Consider the following 17,113-nt stretch of genomic DNA (forward strand, 5'->3'; position numbering starts at 1 on the left):
GCATACACAAAAGCTTTGTAGAGTTTTTCTATTATTATTTGAAGAGTGGGCACTCCTTAAATAAGATGGCTGGTTAAACAGCGTCAGTGGAGCCTGGAGCATCAGAGGGATGAGATCGTTTGTTCCCATCATTAGCATCCCGTCAGAGGCTCCTCTGTGCCCTCTGATCCATGTCAGTTACATGTGTTTGGATTAGGATGAAACATGCTAAGAGGAACATCAGCAACTCCCAGATTCAACTCACAGCAATGCTATGACGGCCAGTATGAGGATAACCCGGTATAGAAATTGGCTGTAACCATGGTTACCACTTTATCAACCAGATGGATGGCTGTTACTATAGGCAAGGCTATGCACTTCATGATTTTTATATTTTAAGCATAATTACTTTCATAAGGGTGCAGCAAATACCTCTCTGTGAGAGTCCAGGCATCAAGTTTTAAAGGCACATAGAAAGTCACAGACTCATGCGGCTTGATGCATGAAATGATGCATCTTACTTGTGTTCAGCAAACACAAAATAAACTCCACATTACTGAGACATGTCATTTTAAGCTCAGGCTTCAGGAGAGATATTCTCAACTTGTCCAGGAAAAATGGATTTTTTTTTTTTTTTTTTTTTAAGTGCAAGTAGAAGAAAAACTGACCCACCGGACCAATAAATGCTTATTGTGTCTTCATAAAACAAGGAACTCCGATATTCAGGAAATCGTCATGAAAGAACTGCATTTTTCCTCCATGGTATATCCTTTATTTTAGTTGACACTGAATTGTTCTAAATGTATGAACCATGCCTCCCATGCAGATCCAAAAGATTGTCGCTGTAATTAGAACTGTAACATAACTCTGCATTTTATGTGCACAAAGTTACTATCATGAAACAAAATGCATGTTATTTAATAAGGAGGAGAAAAATGAGCTTTGCAGTAAGTGCTGCTGGGTGTCTAGATTGAATTTGGCTAAGTGCAAGGAAATGAAATTCATGAGGGGAAAAAAAATGAGAAGAAAATTAATTGACGCTGAAACAAAGTATATGAGGGACTTCTGAAGAGTGAGATGCAGGTGACACAGATTTGAGCACAGAGACGCTGTGTGGTGAAGAAGGGAAGTGCACATGAAAGTGGGTTTCATCTGACAGCAGCGTCAGAGTAAAAACATAGTGCAGTACTATAAACAAAAGCTGGCTTCACGCGTTCTGTATCTAACGGCACAGATGGCGATGGCGTCTTGGATTTTATCAGCCGTGAGGGCGAGCAAATGCGGTACCCTTGAACAAGCAGCTTAGCCCCCGCTTCCTGTACACACAATGAAGGCTGGTGGAGCCTGCAGCCCAAACAGAGGCAAATGAGATAAATTATACTCTCAGGGAGCGGCAGGAGGAAAACCACATGCGGTATGAATTCTAAAAACTATCTCAGTGAGATTTGCCTGGTGAATCGCTTCCAAATGCATACAGTACACGACATATTTACATGCATTACAGACTCAAACAGGATTTTCAGCCAGTAGAAAAAGATAGATACGACTAAAACTGAAAGAGCCACAATAAAAGCTTATTATAGAGAGTATGGATGGTGAAGCAGTCAGCTCTTAATGCTTGACGTATAAATGTGAATGAATTCCAGATTATGACATATAATTTGATTTGAAGGGAGGAGAAGGAAACTGAGAGGAGACCGTGAAAAATGTCACAGCCTTATTATTTTTACTGCTGCTGTCACATTTCAAGTCGAGTCAGCGAGAATGATGGGCGCGGTGAATTGTGATCACGCTGTCTTAAGGCTGAGCCGTATGCAACGGTATATCCAAGCTTCACGATAATATCTGGTCCTCCTCTAAAGCGCTGCCCTAACTGTGGTGATGGTGAGGCTTCCGGTTATGGTTGCAGCAGTAGAATAGAGCAGCCTCCACACAAGACATGGCATTTTATGGTGTTTTCAATTTTGGATGAAACCTTTTTTCTTTTTTTTTTAATGGATTACCTACAGATAACATGGTTCTGCTGCTTATCTGATATTTAAATCTAAATTATCTCCAAATGCCACAACAATTTCCTTTCCGTTAATGAGCGCTCTCCTGCAGCGTGTGTTGTGATTTTCTCAGTTCTGCAGGGAATTGTTGATATCAGCTTGGTACACAGTTAAGACCAGCGAGCGGAGAGATGCAGAACTTGTTATTGTTTTACCGATGCAATTAGTTAAAATGTAATTATGCTGCTTAACAGGATTATTTCTCTCTGTATCTTGTTTGATCGGTATATCTCAAAATACAATATTTTAGTTGCGTGCCTGTCAGAGTGACAGTGTTATGAAACAAACAAAATCTCTTCAGTTCATCTGTGAATCCCAGTGGATGTTCGTGGCAAATCTGAAGAAAAAAAAAAAAATCCGCCCAAGGTGTTGCTTAGATATCAGGGAAAAAAATGTTGCGTACCTGTGAAGTGACAGATTCATCATATATTTCACATGAATATATGTTCAGTTCATCCACGAGTCCCAGTGACCATTTGTGGCAAAATTTGAATAAAATTGCCCAAATGGTTCCTGAGGTATCATGTTTAGAATTGGACGGACAGACAACAAACAATATCTCAGAAAGCCGATTCGCTGCTCAGCCATATATTATCTGATCAATTCTGAGTGAATGAGAGAAAATGACTTGTTTTTCTTTGTAATTCTTCATTTCTTCTTAATTGACTTACACATCATACATTCATTTAATACTGCATTTAACTATATGATAAAGTAATGCATTCTTCTCGGCGTCTGAGTTATAGTCATCCGGCAGTTCTGGATGGACCAAACAATTTAAGAAATTGTTTATTCACAATCAGGCCATCCTTCAAAAGCTCCAGAATCACTGGGCGTGCCTGAGCTCTGTGCTGCAGATGGGTGTTGAAAGAAGGATAATGCTTCTTCTGTCAAAACATATTAAAGCAGCGAGCTGGCACTGCTGTGGTGAGCTGTCTGCCTGTGTGTAGTGTAGCCAGAGAGGAGGAAGAAGTCTAGCCAATGCCACCGGCAGACTTACAAACGAGTGAACAAAAATGCTGCACAAACAGGGAAGATGCTGCTTCCTGCTGTTTTGCCTTTTGTTTCTTTTTTGCGAGAGGGTTGAACTGCCCGTTTATTGGTCGTAACCTTACATTCCCTTTAAAGATCTGCGAGCGAATGTTCAGAGTTGAGCAAATCTTCCGGTGGCCAAAGTTTCATACAAAATTTAACATCTCGTCTTTATTTCAGGTTCTTATTAAAATTGCCATTTATTTGATACACTTACATAAAACCAATCCCGTGTAATACACACCCAGCAATAAAACCTCTTATTATGGGGATTATGTTCACTGTTATTGATTCTGTTAGGGAGAAGAGTTGAGGAGGTATTTATTGCAGCATATTGTGTTCTATTCATATCTATGTGTTCCTAATTATAAGCGAGGGAGTATATATGATCACAAAAGTTCAGATCTTAACAATTGTGAAACATTTCCTGTTGAAGCATGAAGAAATTCTACTTCAGCCTTTGCAGAAGCATAAGCATATTTTCTGTGCTTCCAAGTGCAGCTACAATTATCATTTCTTTTTCCAAAGTCCAGTAAAAAAATAAAAGCTAATGAACTTTTACGAGGCAATCAGACCACATTCAATAGTGTCATGAATAAAACAAATCCTCACAGCATGACACTGTGCTAAAAACCAGAGTTGTCCTCCTTTCCATAAAATAGGACAGTCAGCTTGTTAACTTTGCTATTTATCTGACAAAGGGCAACAACAACAACAACAACAGGACTTCATAATTGGACAGTAGCAGTGATAACTCAGAGCCGAGTCTTTATTGATGCTTAGATGACAAACTACGTCACCCAAAAGAGATGAAGGCTCGTACCATAAATTGGAGAATGGGTGCTCTCTTGGATCTATCTTGTGTCTTTGGCCATAAATCCCATCTTCTGACTTACAAGCTTGTATGGACAGAAACATAAAACCAGGAGTCTCTGAGCAATATTAAAAGTTAGAAGATGAAAGGTCAGCTTTTCCTATTCAAATAACTTCAACATCTTTGATACAATATTAGAATCTAAGAAAATCACTTTTCATGCGATTACAATAATATTTGTATGTCATCTTCATGACTGAATCATGAAGGGGTATATCAAGAAAAAAACACAACCAAAAACAGGGCCCTACAACAATGTGCATCAATACAGTATTTTTTTTCTCCATGATACTGTACCGATATTCCAGCCCCTATTAATACATCGTATCACAATATATAGTCATGAAATCATATCTTCACCCATGTTATGGCGGTTATATTCCAGATGATGTTACGGCAGTGACATTTACCGTGTTCAGCAACAGCGTGTGTGCAACTTTGAGCAAAAGAAATCACCAAAACCAGGAGCTCCTCCCTGAAAAAGGAAGCCAGGGGTGTGACAAACCCCCCCAAAACTGTGATTTATGCCACATACCAGCTCCCACAAGGGAACTGGGGCCCATTTACATCCACCTCAGTTGGTCCCAACTCTTGGTGGCAATGAAGTGAATATGTAGATTATTTTTGTCCTCACAGCTAGCTAATATACATGGAAGCGACCCACCGCATTGACATGCTAGCATCAACTGCATGACCATCAACAAACCAATCACAGTCCAGACCAGGTGCACACAGCCCACTGGAATGAGGACTACAAAACTAACCAGACCAAATGTGTACAGTGTAACCAACATGTGATCCACCAGGTGTGAACTACCTCTTCCAGCAGCTCCACAAGAGTCATGTCAAACAGTACACAGTTAAACTACAGAATGAATGCTATGCTTGCATCTGTGAGAGTATTACTGAATCTCAGTGTCTTCAAATGCCCTGATACGTATAATGGAATAAGCAATTGGAAATAGAGCATTTGCTGTAATGATATTGTTTTGAGTGCAGCAACTAAAATGACAGCATTTCACTGACCACATTAAAATGCTAGACAGTGTCCCAGCACAAAAGCCGTGGGTGAAAAGAGAAGTAATTTGATTGGCAGGGAGCTGCGTTATTTCGAAAAGCTTGCCACTGGGCTCGCTCTAAAAAATAAATAATTAAAATAAATCATGCAATAAATCTATTAGCAGTAAACAAAGATTACTGCATTGATTATGGAAAATTTTCCCAATTCCCTCATGCAAAATCAAACCAGCAAACTGATGAAGCATTACAGATGAAATGAGCTCATAGCTTCCAGGTCTAATGAGTTGGGATGAACCGGCTTAAATGAGCATCATAATGTAGTTTGGGGGATTATGATGATCATTCTGGTAATAAATGTCAATATCCGTTGACATGATGAGGAAAGGATGCTGATCATCGGGTGAGTGTGTCCACATGCTACCATGAAAGTTCAGCTCTACGGCCTCCTTCATGCTGCGGCGATGTCCTCCCCTGTCATCATCATCACAGTCACCCCCGTCAAGTGTCCACACCAATTAACAACTGTTTACTGCCCTTCGCTCCTCCACAGTGCTTCAGTTATTTTTTTCTCATGGCTTCGCTTCTACCTCGGTTTATCCAGTAAAGTATCTTCCCTTCGCACACGCGCCGTCTTTTTCAATATATCCCAATCATACACACCAAAAGTTCATTAAAAAAAAAATCAATTATTAAACTCAATTATTAACTATCCTATAAATAGTTTTCTTATGAATAATAAATATAGCAACTTCTAATGAACCCAATCCAATCCATTTCAATTGGTCTCCCTCTTAAAAACACCAACCTTCCGTCGAAGCCCCACCCCCACCCATTTAAGCCCCGCCCACACCCAGCACAGGTAATTATTTGAGTGGTTCTCAACCATTTAAGCTCTGACCCCCGAGAATTACCCCATTCGTGTTCGTGATCCCAGCTCTTTTTTGTCAGCAGACAGACAAAACAATAGAAAACTGCTTTCTGCGTAAGAGAACTATCATAGAAAGAAATAGGCCCTCATATTACTGAGGTAATTGAGCCTGTTAACATTAAAATATAATAGCAATTTCTTAGAGGCCTTGCATTTTAATAACTTTTTTCATTTTTTTATAGTGTGTAACAGGGTTGTTTAAAGTACTTAGACTAAAAATTTATTTTGGATACAATACTCAACACAATGATACCAATGGTGCCTTCTTCGCCTCCTCCAGTTGAAACAAACTAAACAACACATGCTTCTGTTTTGGCAGCAGTATTGAGGTATTAAATATTTATCGTAAACTGACAGGTGATGCATATCAAAATTTATGAATTTTATTACTAGCAGAGCTTGTAAAGCTATAGTAAAATTTATCAGTCCTGCCGGTTTGTAGGGGCCAGCAACTTCATAACCTAGGACAACCTAAAAATACTGTTGTCATTGATTTTATTGTTGACCCTCAGGTTGAGAACCAATGATTTCATTGGCTGAACAGATACAGAGAACGGTGTTCTTGCTTATCCCAATAAAGAAAAACATTCGTGATTGGTATTCAAAATGTAAACATTTGAAACCTCTGAAAAAGTTTACTCTAATTCAATGCAAGCTCAATATCTAAGCCTGAAATATTTTTGTGTCACTCACATTTAAGTTTGCAGTGCAGGTAACCATTGTCTAACAGTTATTCTGGAATAATCTGTGATACTGTATAAACACCAGCAACACTGGAAGCCCACTCTGCTGGGCTGTCAGCCTTGTTCAAAAACCTCCATCATCACAGCTGCTAATTTGAGTCTGACAAGCCAAAACCTCCTATGCTAATTAAACTAGTGAGAGCACAGAGGGCTAAATGACAAATGTACAAGTGGTTCCCAGAACAAAGATGGAAAAGCTCAAAAGAGGAACATAATGGGGGAGAAAAAAATATATATTTTTCTCTGAGCACCCCCTGATAATTCTCCCAGCAGCCTACCTTTAATTCTCTGTACCATTTCAGTTGTACCTTTCAGCCAGTGTGCTCAATCACACTAATGTTCCAAATGATTTCCTGTTTGCAGGAAAGCTTGGTGCTCAGTCTTTGCGGTTTAAGCATGTTGTGCCACTTGCACTGATACCTCCACTAAGGCAAAATAAACCTGAACAAAAACGGCTGAGACGGAGCCAAATTGAGCTTTTTCATGAGTGCAATGCTCCTAGTCTTTCACTAAACATATCCTTATAGAAGGGGAGAAAACAGACGGAATATTAACATGTTTGGAGAATGTACCGCACCACCTTCAGAACAATAACCATAAAACCAAGAGAACATCACAGACACACAGCCGCGCTGCTGCTGCTGCTGCTGCTGCTGACGAGAACACGTCTAGTGGCCCCTAAGTGTCGTCCACCCACTTGGTGCTGAGGATGGTGACTAATGCCATCTATGGTCCAATTTGTGAGCTGTGGTTGCTAAGCGGAACTGTGCATGTCACTGATAACAACACTCCGTCTGTCAAGCACTTCAGACTTATGAAACAAGATGATGGGAGACAGTTGGGTCGCAACACAAGATGTGACATGTGTCATGGCAAGTACATCTCTGTCTGTATAAGCATTTGCAAAGCCACGTTTTGATATATTCTTTATTGCTTGTCATAATTTACTTGCTGACAGATTTCTTCTACTACTCATTGCTTTGCTGCACTGAAAAAAAGTCTTGTCAAGTATGCTTACTGAAGTCAAAAATCTTTATAAGACAGAATCACACCACCTCAGTAAAATAAGAGCTTTTTTAAAGCTATACAATCTTGTAATGTACTTATTATAAGTCAATAGACCCTGTTGAGATGTTTTTTTGCTGTATTTTTGAAAATAGCTAATATAATCTGACTGTGCAAAATGTACCTGTGATATTTATTAATTTTTTTTAAATAATCATATATATTCTGAGAGACAACTCCTATAAATCAGGCAGAGGTACCATAGGTTAATTTATGGCTGGTGGTTAACTTATAGTTTCGTGGTATTCTTATTTTTTCCAGCACATAGTTGTGTGAGAATGCGTCCTGGAAATACGTTTGTACTGTTGATCGTCTGGTTCCCTTGCGTCAAAATCACATACAAACAGGATTTCTAAAGTTTTTAGTTTAACACCTGAAATAAGGTCTGTGGTTAAGATGTCTGAGAGAACACCATGGCAATGCCAACTTCTGGGTTGGCACTCTCCTGCAACAACCAGTAATTTTCCAGCTTGAAACAAGACAAGATTTAATATATGAATGCTCCCCTTTTTTTCTTTTTTACACAATGTTCTTTGTTAAGTATCCTAATTATAAAGTATCATCCTGAAATGAGGGAAATGAGCACTCTGAACATTTGTGGCTCGTTAATCTTTGAATCTAATCATAATCGTCATCATTCAATCAGTGTCACACATCACTCGTCTTCCTCTCAGGGCATCTCTCCTTCATATCGTCTCCATTCTCTTTTCATTTGATCTTGGTTTATGTGCTCCTGATTTTCATCGCCCTATTTACATTTGTTTTCTGCTTATCATGCCATTTATCAGCCACTCAAAACAAGAGCAGATGGAAATCTTCCAGCCACAAATCCCCGTAGTCACTCCTGCCATAAAAAAATCTGTGCAAACAAACAGCTGTTTACAGCATCGCTGCACAATTAGAATCTCAGGACACGCCATTCTACTTGGAGTTTGGTTCGGTTTTATATATGCGGCCAGCAAACAAACATATAGGAGGACTCCATATGATGCACTGCACGTTGAAACATGACATTTTCAAGGCTGTAGTAATTCCACATTTTATCCCGGTTAGTTTTCAATATATTTAGTCATCCATGATCTTGTTTTATGTATTTAAGTTTCAGTTGACTATCTTGGTCTTATATACAGTAATCAAAGAGAACCATTACTACTTTAGTGTTGTTTTTTTGCAATGGAAATCAAACTTCTTTTCTTTGTGACAAGCCTGAATATTATGAGTGCACAATATTGCAGTTTTTGCCAATATGTATGCGATATGCCATTGTTGATATTTTATGTACAAAGTTAATATAATATTTTCCTACTAAAAATGCAAACATTGTGGTGCATGTATTTGGTGCAGCTGTATATCCTTCATAGTGCAGATAAAGATGTTTACAGCAAACATGTCCTGGGTCCCATTCTCAATGCTATTATTTGACTTTCAGTGTAGTGTGAAGTGCTTGATTTAGTGACCAATTAATGTTGCTCACCCTGTCGACATCACTCCCATCTGCAACCAGGTTTAATGAGAAGAGAAGAAAAAAACCCAACAAGGTTAGACACGCAAAGGAAAAGACAGATGGAACCAATTTCCTTCTTCTCTGTTTTCAACCTCTCTGAATGTTTTAGAGTGTTTGGTGGCTTGTTTCTATTTCTGAGGTTGACAGACTCAAGTAAACCCACACACTCTGAGGTATAATCAGACACTCATAGGTGCACACAATGGTGAGAATATACACAACCACCTGCACTGACAATACTCACACACTCTCACGGACCAATTGCCTGTCAGAACCTCTTAAGCACCCACACAGCCAAGCAGTCATTACGGCCCGGCGACACTCAACCCTGGAGATAATGACACCTCCGGAGGGAAACTCCACCCATCTCTTTCTTCCTCCTGCGGATGCCCATATCCACACAGTGTACACACAGGCATGAATGGAAACACACACAGACTCTAATAACATGTAGAGCCACAACCTTACCTCAGTGGTGTTGGAGTGACACGCATTACAAAACACAAATGTTACAGCATGCCAAGAAACACATACGCAATTAACATTTTTTTCATTCACTGTCAATAATAGCATTGATTTTACACTTGTACGTAAGTGAAATAAAAGAAAGTCCCACTATTTCATGGATTGTCTTTTCTGTCTAGTTACCCGCAGGGGATGCAATGCATTTAGAAACTCAGGTGGGCGGTTATGGCAATATTTTTATGAGAAAAATAAATGGGTACCAATTTATAAAACAATGTTTCCCCAAAAATGGTTTGGAGCACATTTTTTTTACTTACATTGTAAACACTTCATAAACAATGATGTAAATGACATATAACGTATTTTCCCATACATCAAGGTGGGGGTCACTATTTGGCAAGGTTAAGGTATGCTATAGCCTACTACTGCATTTTTGTCCAACTAGGTAAAAGGTCTTATCGCCAACTCAGTTCATCCTCTCGCTGAAATATAAGATTTCAGCTCATCACTTTAAACTTGCCTCCCTTAAAGCCAACTTTCTTCTGATTGGCTAATTTCAATTTTAATTAATTTTAGTCTGCTAATGGGCATCATCCCCAAACCTCACTGACAAACTGTGCGTGGAGCATCTACAATGATCCGGCAGCCTCACATGAACCTAGAGAAAATAGCTACAATCCCATTGGTCTTATTCAATCAAAAGATCTTAGTGAAATGCTTAACAATCTGAAGTCCTCATCTTGGTTTAATTGAGCACAAAACTCATAATCTGTGATGAAAGACAGGTTCTCGAGAAGAAAAACCCAAACACTTAGGGACCACCGTTACACTCTTACAGACAGAGTATCAAATGAATCTTAAGGACACCTTTTCACATTAAGGGATTAATATATAATTACATTAATGATGCTTGAATTTTTGGACTGGACATTGCTGGGTGGTTTCTCAATTGATCTGTTTCATCACATGATGTACACTAATGACAGTGGTTGTGTTTTTATGGTTGAGATTTAACTTCATGTTTGTGCGCATGTATATATTCTTCGGTGATACACTTTTATTTGTAATTTTTGAGAACTAGATAATCAAAACTTACATCTGGACTGCCATCAAGCATAGTATTACAGTATGTTAAGTGAACCTTCACTGCTCCAATCCACAGCCTTTCACCATTAAAACCTTCTTCGACAGATTCAAGGAAACAGATGCTAAAGGCCATCGAAGCAGTGAGGGGGAAGGTTCTGGCTCTCCCTCTGGGGGTTAATTCGTTTTGAGGCTTTTTAACGATAAGTCATCAGTGCAGGAAATAATCCATGATCACAAACCGTGAGCATGCAGCAGATCAACTTTCAACAAATGATGCGTCCCCAGTGATATCATCTGCTTCCACAATCAGCCTTGGACAATTTATTACAGCACAGCAGTGCCATAAGATGCACATAAAAATGTATATTATATTTCTATTATTTTTCATCTCTGGGCATGCTCTGTCCAGAGGTCTGCGAGTGAAAACCTTTATAGATTTTTTTCAAGTCACAAATGTTGCTGTCTTTTTTTTATGGCAGAATCGGAATTACATAGCTCAGCATCTGCATAAACACATACAGTGCATGTGAATTGCAGATGCAAATACACTGAGGCATACATGCCTTTCTAGCCAAGCAACATCCCTAATTAGCCTTTGAAGATTAATTCTGATGAAAAAAAAATTCTAAGGATACCCAAAGGATAAATCATGCACACTAGCACACAACTATGTTTACCCAAGTCTCATTCAAACTCAAGTCATTTTCCAGCTTCTCAAGGTCTACTTTACAAAACATGCATGCGGTTATAAGATAAGACTAATGCCATGTTGACTGAATTGTCAAGAAATTGTTTTGCAATTTATTTTTAGTCATTTATTATTCTCAGTCATCTTTTATGTCAACAACACTGATAAAACACAAGCAAATGGTGAGCATCGTGTAGTCAGATCTCACTGGCTAACATACATATATACACATGTATATAAATATATATGTGAATATATATATATATATATATATATATATATTCAAAAATATATTTATATACATGTATACACTTATATATACATACACACACGGGGGGGGGGGGGGCTGCAACCTTGTATGTTATTTGCAGACAAAAGGACACTGCTACAAAACATGCTGGGTTCCGTTGGGAGCCCCTGGGAGCATGTGACAGGCAACAGAAACAGAGGTAGTAAAACCATCTTTACCCACTATACTTAAAAAAATACTATTGGTCCAGCATCACAAGCAAAAATATTCCCTTTCCATTTATTCAAGAAACGGATCAATGAGCTAATCGTAAAGCGAGACAGACATCCACACAAAGGTTATTGATTCATTACTGATGCACTGCTGCTGCTGCTGCCATCCAAGAGCCTGAGGTGGGAAGATAACACAGACAATGCTGTCTGTTTGATGGAGTGATTGATGGGATTAGAAATAAATTGCACTGTTGCAGGTGGGAAGAGCTGCCCTCAGATGAGGCGAGATGACTGGCTCTTCTTGTATGTGTGTTTATATGCTTTCAAAGGAAGTTTTCTAACCTCCGTCCCTGAGGCCACACTCTTGACTAATTACACAGCAGCCACGTTGAATATGTCAAACACCCACAGGCAACAAGTGGTTTCCAATATTAATGAACTACAGCAGCTTACAGCTGTCATAAGAAGCAACACAGCGTTTATTTGGCAATCTAACATAGTTGAGACAATAAAGCCCCGTGTTATGTTACTGGCAAAGCAAGAAGACTTCAGTGTGCTCCATTTAGTCAGCCATTATTGAATTGACTGCTGGATTTCAGTACCATGGAGAGAGCTCGGCAGAACGCCATGGCTGGTCCTTGGCTTTGCCCTCTTGGGCAGCAAGTATGTTGGTCTGCAGGGTTGGGTTATTTCACGCTTAGTTCCAAGAGGAAAATGTATTCTTAAACCCATTATACTCAAAATTAGAGCAATATATTAAAAAAAAAAGTGTCAATGCCTTTCAGATATTCATAATTAGGGGTCTTGAACTCACAGCTCCAGCAATTCAAACTATCAAAAAGATATATAAAAGACATGACATGCCTGTAGTAATGTGCATCCCTATCATAACCCCTGATTTGAGCCGAGAAATCAAATAAAACCCTTCTGGTTAGTTTTTTGCTTAGTCAAAATCAATGTTGGATAAAGAAGACTGGATTGTACCAGATGGACTGAAAAGGCATTATAGACAGTTTTATTGCAGTCGGTCTCCATTAGCTTCAAGCTAATAATATGTAACCGTCATTATATGAATTCTCAACTCACCAAGAAGTCAAGCAAGGGAAAAAAAACAAAACTTTGTGCATTCAAAGCACCAGTGAGTCATTGATAGTCAAATTGCATTTTTTTTTTGTATTAAATATCACACAAGGGGCACCTCTGACAAAAGATTTCCGACCATATCAAATCTTCTGTTAATGGATTTTGAATCCTCTTTGAAATTCAAAAACACAATCACAAGTCATAAAGTGATGTGGAAATTATACAGTGACTAATTAATTATTAAGGAAGCTGAAGTGGCAGAGACACCGAAGTCTCTTGGCTGGCAGCAGCCACAAGGTCTGAGCCACACTCTCTTCCTCGACTGTTACTATTTCCACTGCTCTGACCCACCCATGTCCCACCACATTCTCTAAGAGGATGTTGTAAGGAGACATTCTGGGAAATGTACAACAACAGCAACTGAAGTAGATGAGGCCCCTTAAGGCAGAGTGGGAACTGCACTCTAAAACCAACTGTCAGCGCAAACCAGAACATGTAGAAAATCAAACTGTATCACAAAAGTGTATCAAGTACCCAGGGAGACTTGAACATCGGGAAGATAAATGCATACACAAACATAAAGGCGCCTCCAGGAATATCCCTTGTACTGTACTGTACATACAGCTGTTTTTTGGGTCTTCTTTTTACGCTACCTGTCATCATTCTGAAATGTCTGGTCCCCCAATAATAGGTCCCTGAAGCGGTAGCGAGGCGGAAGAGGGGGCACCTCTGTGTCAACTTCTGCCATCTTGAGAGCTGAGATGTCCAGAATAACGCCAGAGTTGCTGCTGTTGTTCTTCTGCATGGTCTCAGTGGGGGACCTGTGAGATGGGAGGGAGGGTAGCATTGGCTCATCGGCGTGCTTACAATGCCTTGCTAAAAAAAACAACAAAAAAATACTAACATATTAATTGTGTCAGGCATACTGTGAACAACGTACAACAACAAAGGAATTCTCTTAATTTGTGGAGAGGACTTCATGATCTGGGAAAATGTGTTGTATATCTAATATGTTGTCCCGTTAATCTCAGTTATATTATGGGCAAAAATGTAGAAAAAAGTGCCAAAAAAACATAAAAGCAATGCAAGAAAAAAGTTGTATCCTCCATTCAAAGTAAATAAGGCACAAGTTAATTTAGGGAACAAAGCAAGAACAACTGATTCTGTTCTTTGTGAGTCATCACAGTGTTACTTAATCATGAATCCAGCTGAACTTCTTGACTGTCTACACTGCTGCTGAGAAAACACCTTAAACATTCATGATTGGAGCTGGAAAAGAAAAGCGGGCCTGATTCTTTAAGAAAAGGAGAGCCATGCATGCTGATCCGGTGTACGGTAACTGTCCTCTTTTACACACAGCATGTATTATTTAAAGGAATGAATTGAACACATAATTACATGCATTACTCAAAGAAACACGTTTTAACCATCAGTGTGGACACACGGGGCCCCTGTTTTCACATGACAATTACCAATACGTTCTTATCCACGGTGTTGTCTTTGCATGCTTACGTGTTCTCAATGCTTTATTTGTGATGTGAATTACCTGTCACTATGGGAACTCGATGAACGGCGTGGAGGGCTCATAACTGCTTCTTTAGGGTGATATTTGGGTGACAATGGGGGGGAAGAGAGAGAGACAGAGACAGAGAGAGAGAGAGAGTTTTCACACTTAACAAAATTGGAACCTCTTTAAGACATGTAATGTGATTACATCCATCCATGTGTTACTGCTAAACTCTACACAGAGTTCACTAAGCCTTCTGAAATCTCCACAGAGAGCAGGATTACTCTCTCTCTCACACACACACACACACACACACACACACACACACACACACACACACACACACACACTTAATGCTGCTGAGCTGAGCAGTACTTTAATATTAATATGTTAACTCTCACACATTTCTCGACTGGTACTGTATTACTTCAGCTGTTTATAAATAAGTTAGCTAATTAGTTTGTCTGTAAGCAAGGTTATGCAAAAACTACACATGGAACTTCACGGAGGGTTGGAGCATGAGCTTAAGGGGACACCAAGATATTTCCAATCAGATCCAGCAATAGTTTTTCCACATGTAAGAACATGTCATTAAGGGATATTTTCATCATTTTCACAGGGAATATAATGTAGATCTAATCAAATGAAAATAACTCATTTATTTGAAAAAGTTTGATGACATGATTAACTTTTGGAGGTGGTGTGGATCACATGGTACATCCTGGATCCTGAATGCTGTTCGTAGGAACTGGCAGGACATATTAGTGATATTTCTGTACAAATTTTGATATTTCTCGAGACCATGTGAAAATGTTGAAAGACAACTGTCTCAGCTCTGAGGAATCATTATGATCGTATTCTGGATCTGCGATCAGGAAAACTTAGTCTGATCCACCCATCCATCCATTTCCTACACCACTTATTCCTCAAGGTTTGTGGGGGGGCTGGAGCCTATCCCAGCTGACATTGGTTGAGAGGCAGGGCTGGACAGGTCACCAGTCCGCGCAGGGCCATCAGGGGTTCAGTATCTTGCTCAAGGATACTTGGACGTGTTACCAGGGGGAAGTGAGGATCAAACCAGCAACCCTTCGGTTGCTGGACAGCCACTCCACCTCTGAGTAATGCCACCCTACGCTTAATCTGATGTCACTGAAATATTTCAACCTATTTTGATGAAATTTCTTGAGGCTGAGCTGAACTTTTTGCTCTCAAAGATGGTATTGATAGGGGATACATGATATTATCTACAGATTCATCAGTCGTTCTGTTAATATGTCATTATCGGCCTGATGAGTCAATAATTATATCAGCCCAGTCTTGCTCCAGTCTAGGAAACCATGCACTAAAATATGATTTATGGGATTTTCTAAATTTTGCAGAAATAGAAAAAAAATTGTCCAATTCACAATGTTTTCCTGCAGTTTTTCTGTATGAACAAAATGAGAATGTCATACAAAGGTCCTTCCGTCCATTTTCTGTGCTGCTCATCTGTTAAAGGTCGCAGGCATATAAAAAGCGTTGATACAAATAGACAACCATAAACATCTATTGGTCAAAATATGATCTGTAATATCCATTTTTCGCTGTTGGGAAGAAAATTAATATGCAGATTTTAATGATACGACATCCCTTTTTCCGTATTCTCACAGCCTCCTTGACAGAGGTGCACACTCTCTGAGGGCTTTATAGTCCAGAATGTGTTTATTTCATTTACTTGGCATTTATATTTGCTATGTGTTGTGCATGGAAGCTGAATATACAGTTTGTTGACAGAGCGACATAGAGACCAGTTTATTGTCCTTGTATGTATCTACAGCATAACTTTTATGAACAGTTTGCCTACAGACCTCCATAGACTACTGAGTTCAAAAATAATACACAGGGTATGGAAACACAAACATGTTGATTGCCCAGGAATAAAAGCCTCCCTAGATGGGTTGTGTGATTTTATTATCTTACGGAGTGAGTAGAGTAAGCTGGCTGGTGTCTTCAATGATGTTCGGGAATTTTTTTGAATGTTCTTAACATACATTAGCAACACAGTGAGAAGGAATTCATTCAGGAATTACAAAAATACATTTCCACCACACCTACACAATATAAACACAATTTGAACATAGGTTCGTCCTAACTGGAGGCAAAGGGCCCACTAACGTGTGTTTCTTTCTATGTCAGTAAATCCACCTTCAATCACAGGTTTTATCGTTACATATCCTGGTGATTGTTCTGATTTCTCCCTGGAGCCCCTACAGATTGAACAGTAAGTGGGTATTACAGTAGTGTGTATTTGTGTGTGGTCATCACAGTGCAATGTGGGCAGCCTTGAGTGGGCGAAAAGCACCCAGAGACATGCTCTGCCTGATTTACATTGAAAGTGCAAACCCTCAAAAGTGCAGGCAGCGGAGGGGATTGACAAATGAGTGTGCTGGTGAAGAGTAGAATAGAAACAAGGAAAGGAAAACAGGAAATAAATTAGATGAGTAAAGAGTAACACAATGTCTTCAATAGGTCAGTGTACTTAAGGGGAAAGGGGAGGGTTAGAGGAACAGAAGTACACAATTAAAAAGAAGATGTTCTTTTGGAAATAGACCAAGCATGCTGGTAAAATGTTCCTTGGCTTGTCCCC

The 17,113-nt window shown here is 39.3% G+C and overlaps 1 protein-coding gene across 13 annotated transcripts in view; it reads right to left on the reverse strand.

The window, feature by feature from the left end:
• The window catches only part of LOC147260272 (potassium channel subfamily T member 1-like), a 74,352-nt gene that overhangs the window by 54,058 nt on the left and 3,181 nt on the right, over nt 1-17,113 (reverse strand). For all 13 annotated transcript variants that reach the window (XM_086206781.1, XM_086206775.1, XM_086206780.1 and 10 more), the window contains exons 2-3: nt 14,527-14,575; nt 13,634-13,801 (exon numbers count right to left, since the gene is read on the reverse strand). In XM_086206781.1, the coding sequence (XP_086062907.1) occupies nt 13,634-13,801; nt 14,527-14,575 (217 nt within the window). The remainder of the gene's footprint in view (nt 1-13,633; nt 13,802-14,526; nt 14,576-17,113) is intronic.

This window comes from Aulostomus chinensis, chromosome 6, assembly GCF_037954235.1.
Source record: "Aulostomus chinensis isolate RoL2024-O1b breed Wild chromosome 6, RoL_Achi_v1.0, whole genome shotgun sequence".
Taxonomy (NCBI): domain Eukaryota; kingdom Metazoa; phylum Chordata; class Actinopteri; order Syngnathiformes; family Aulostomidae; genus Aulostomus; species Aulostomus chinensis.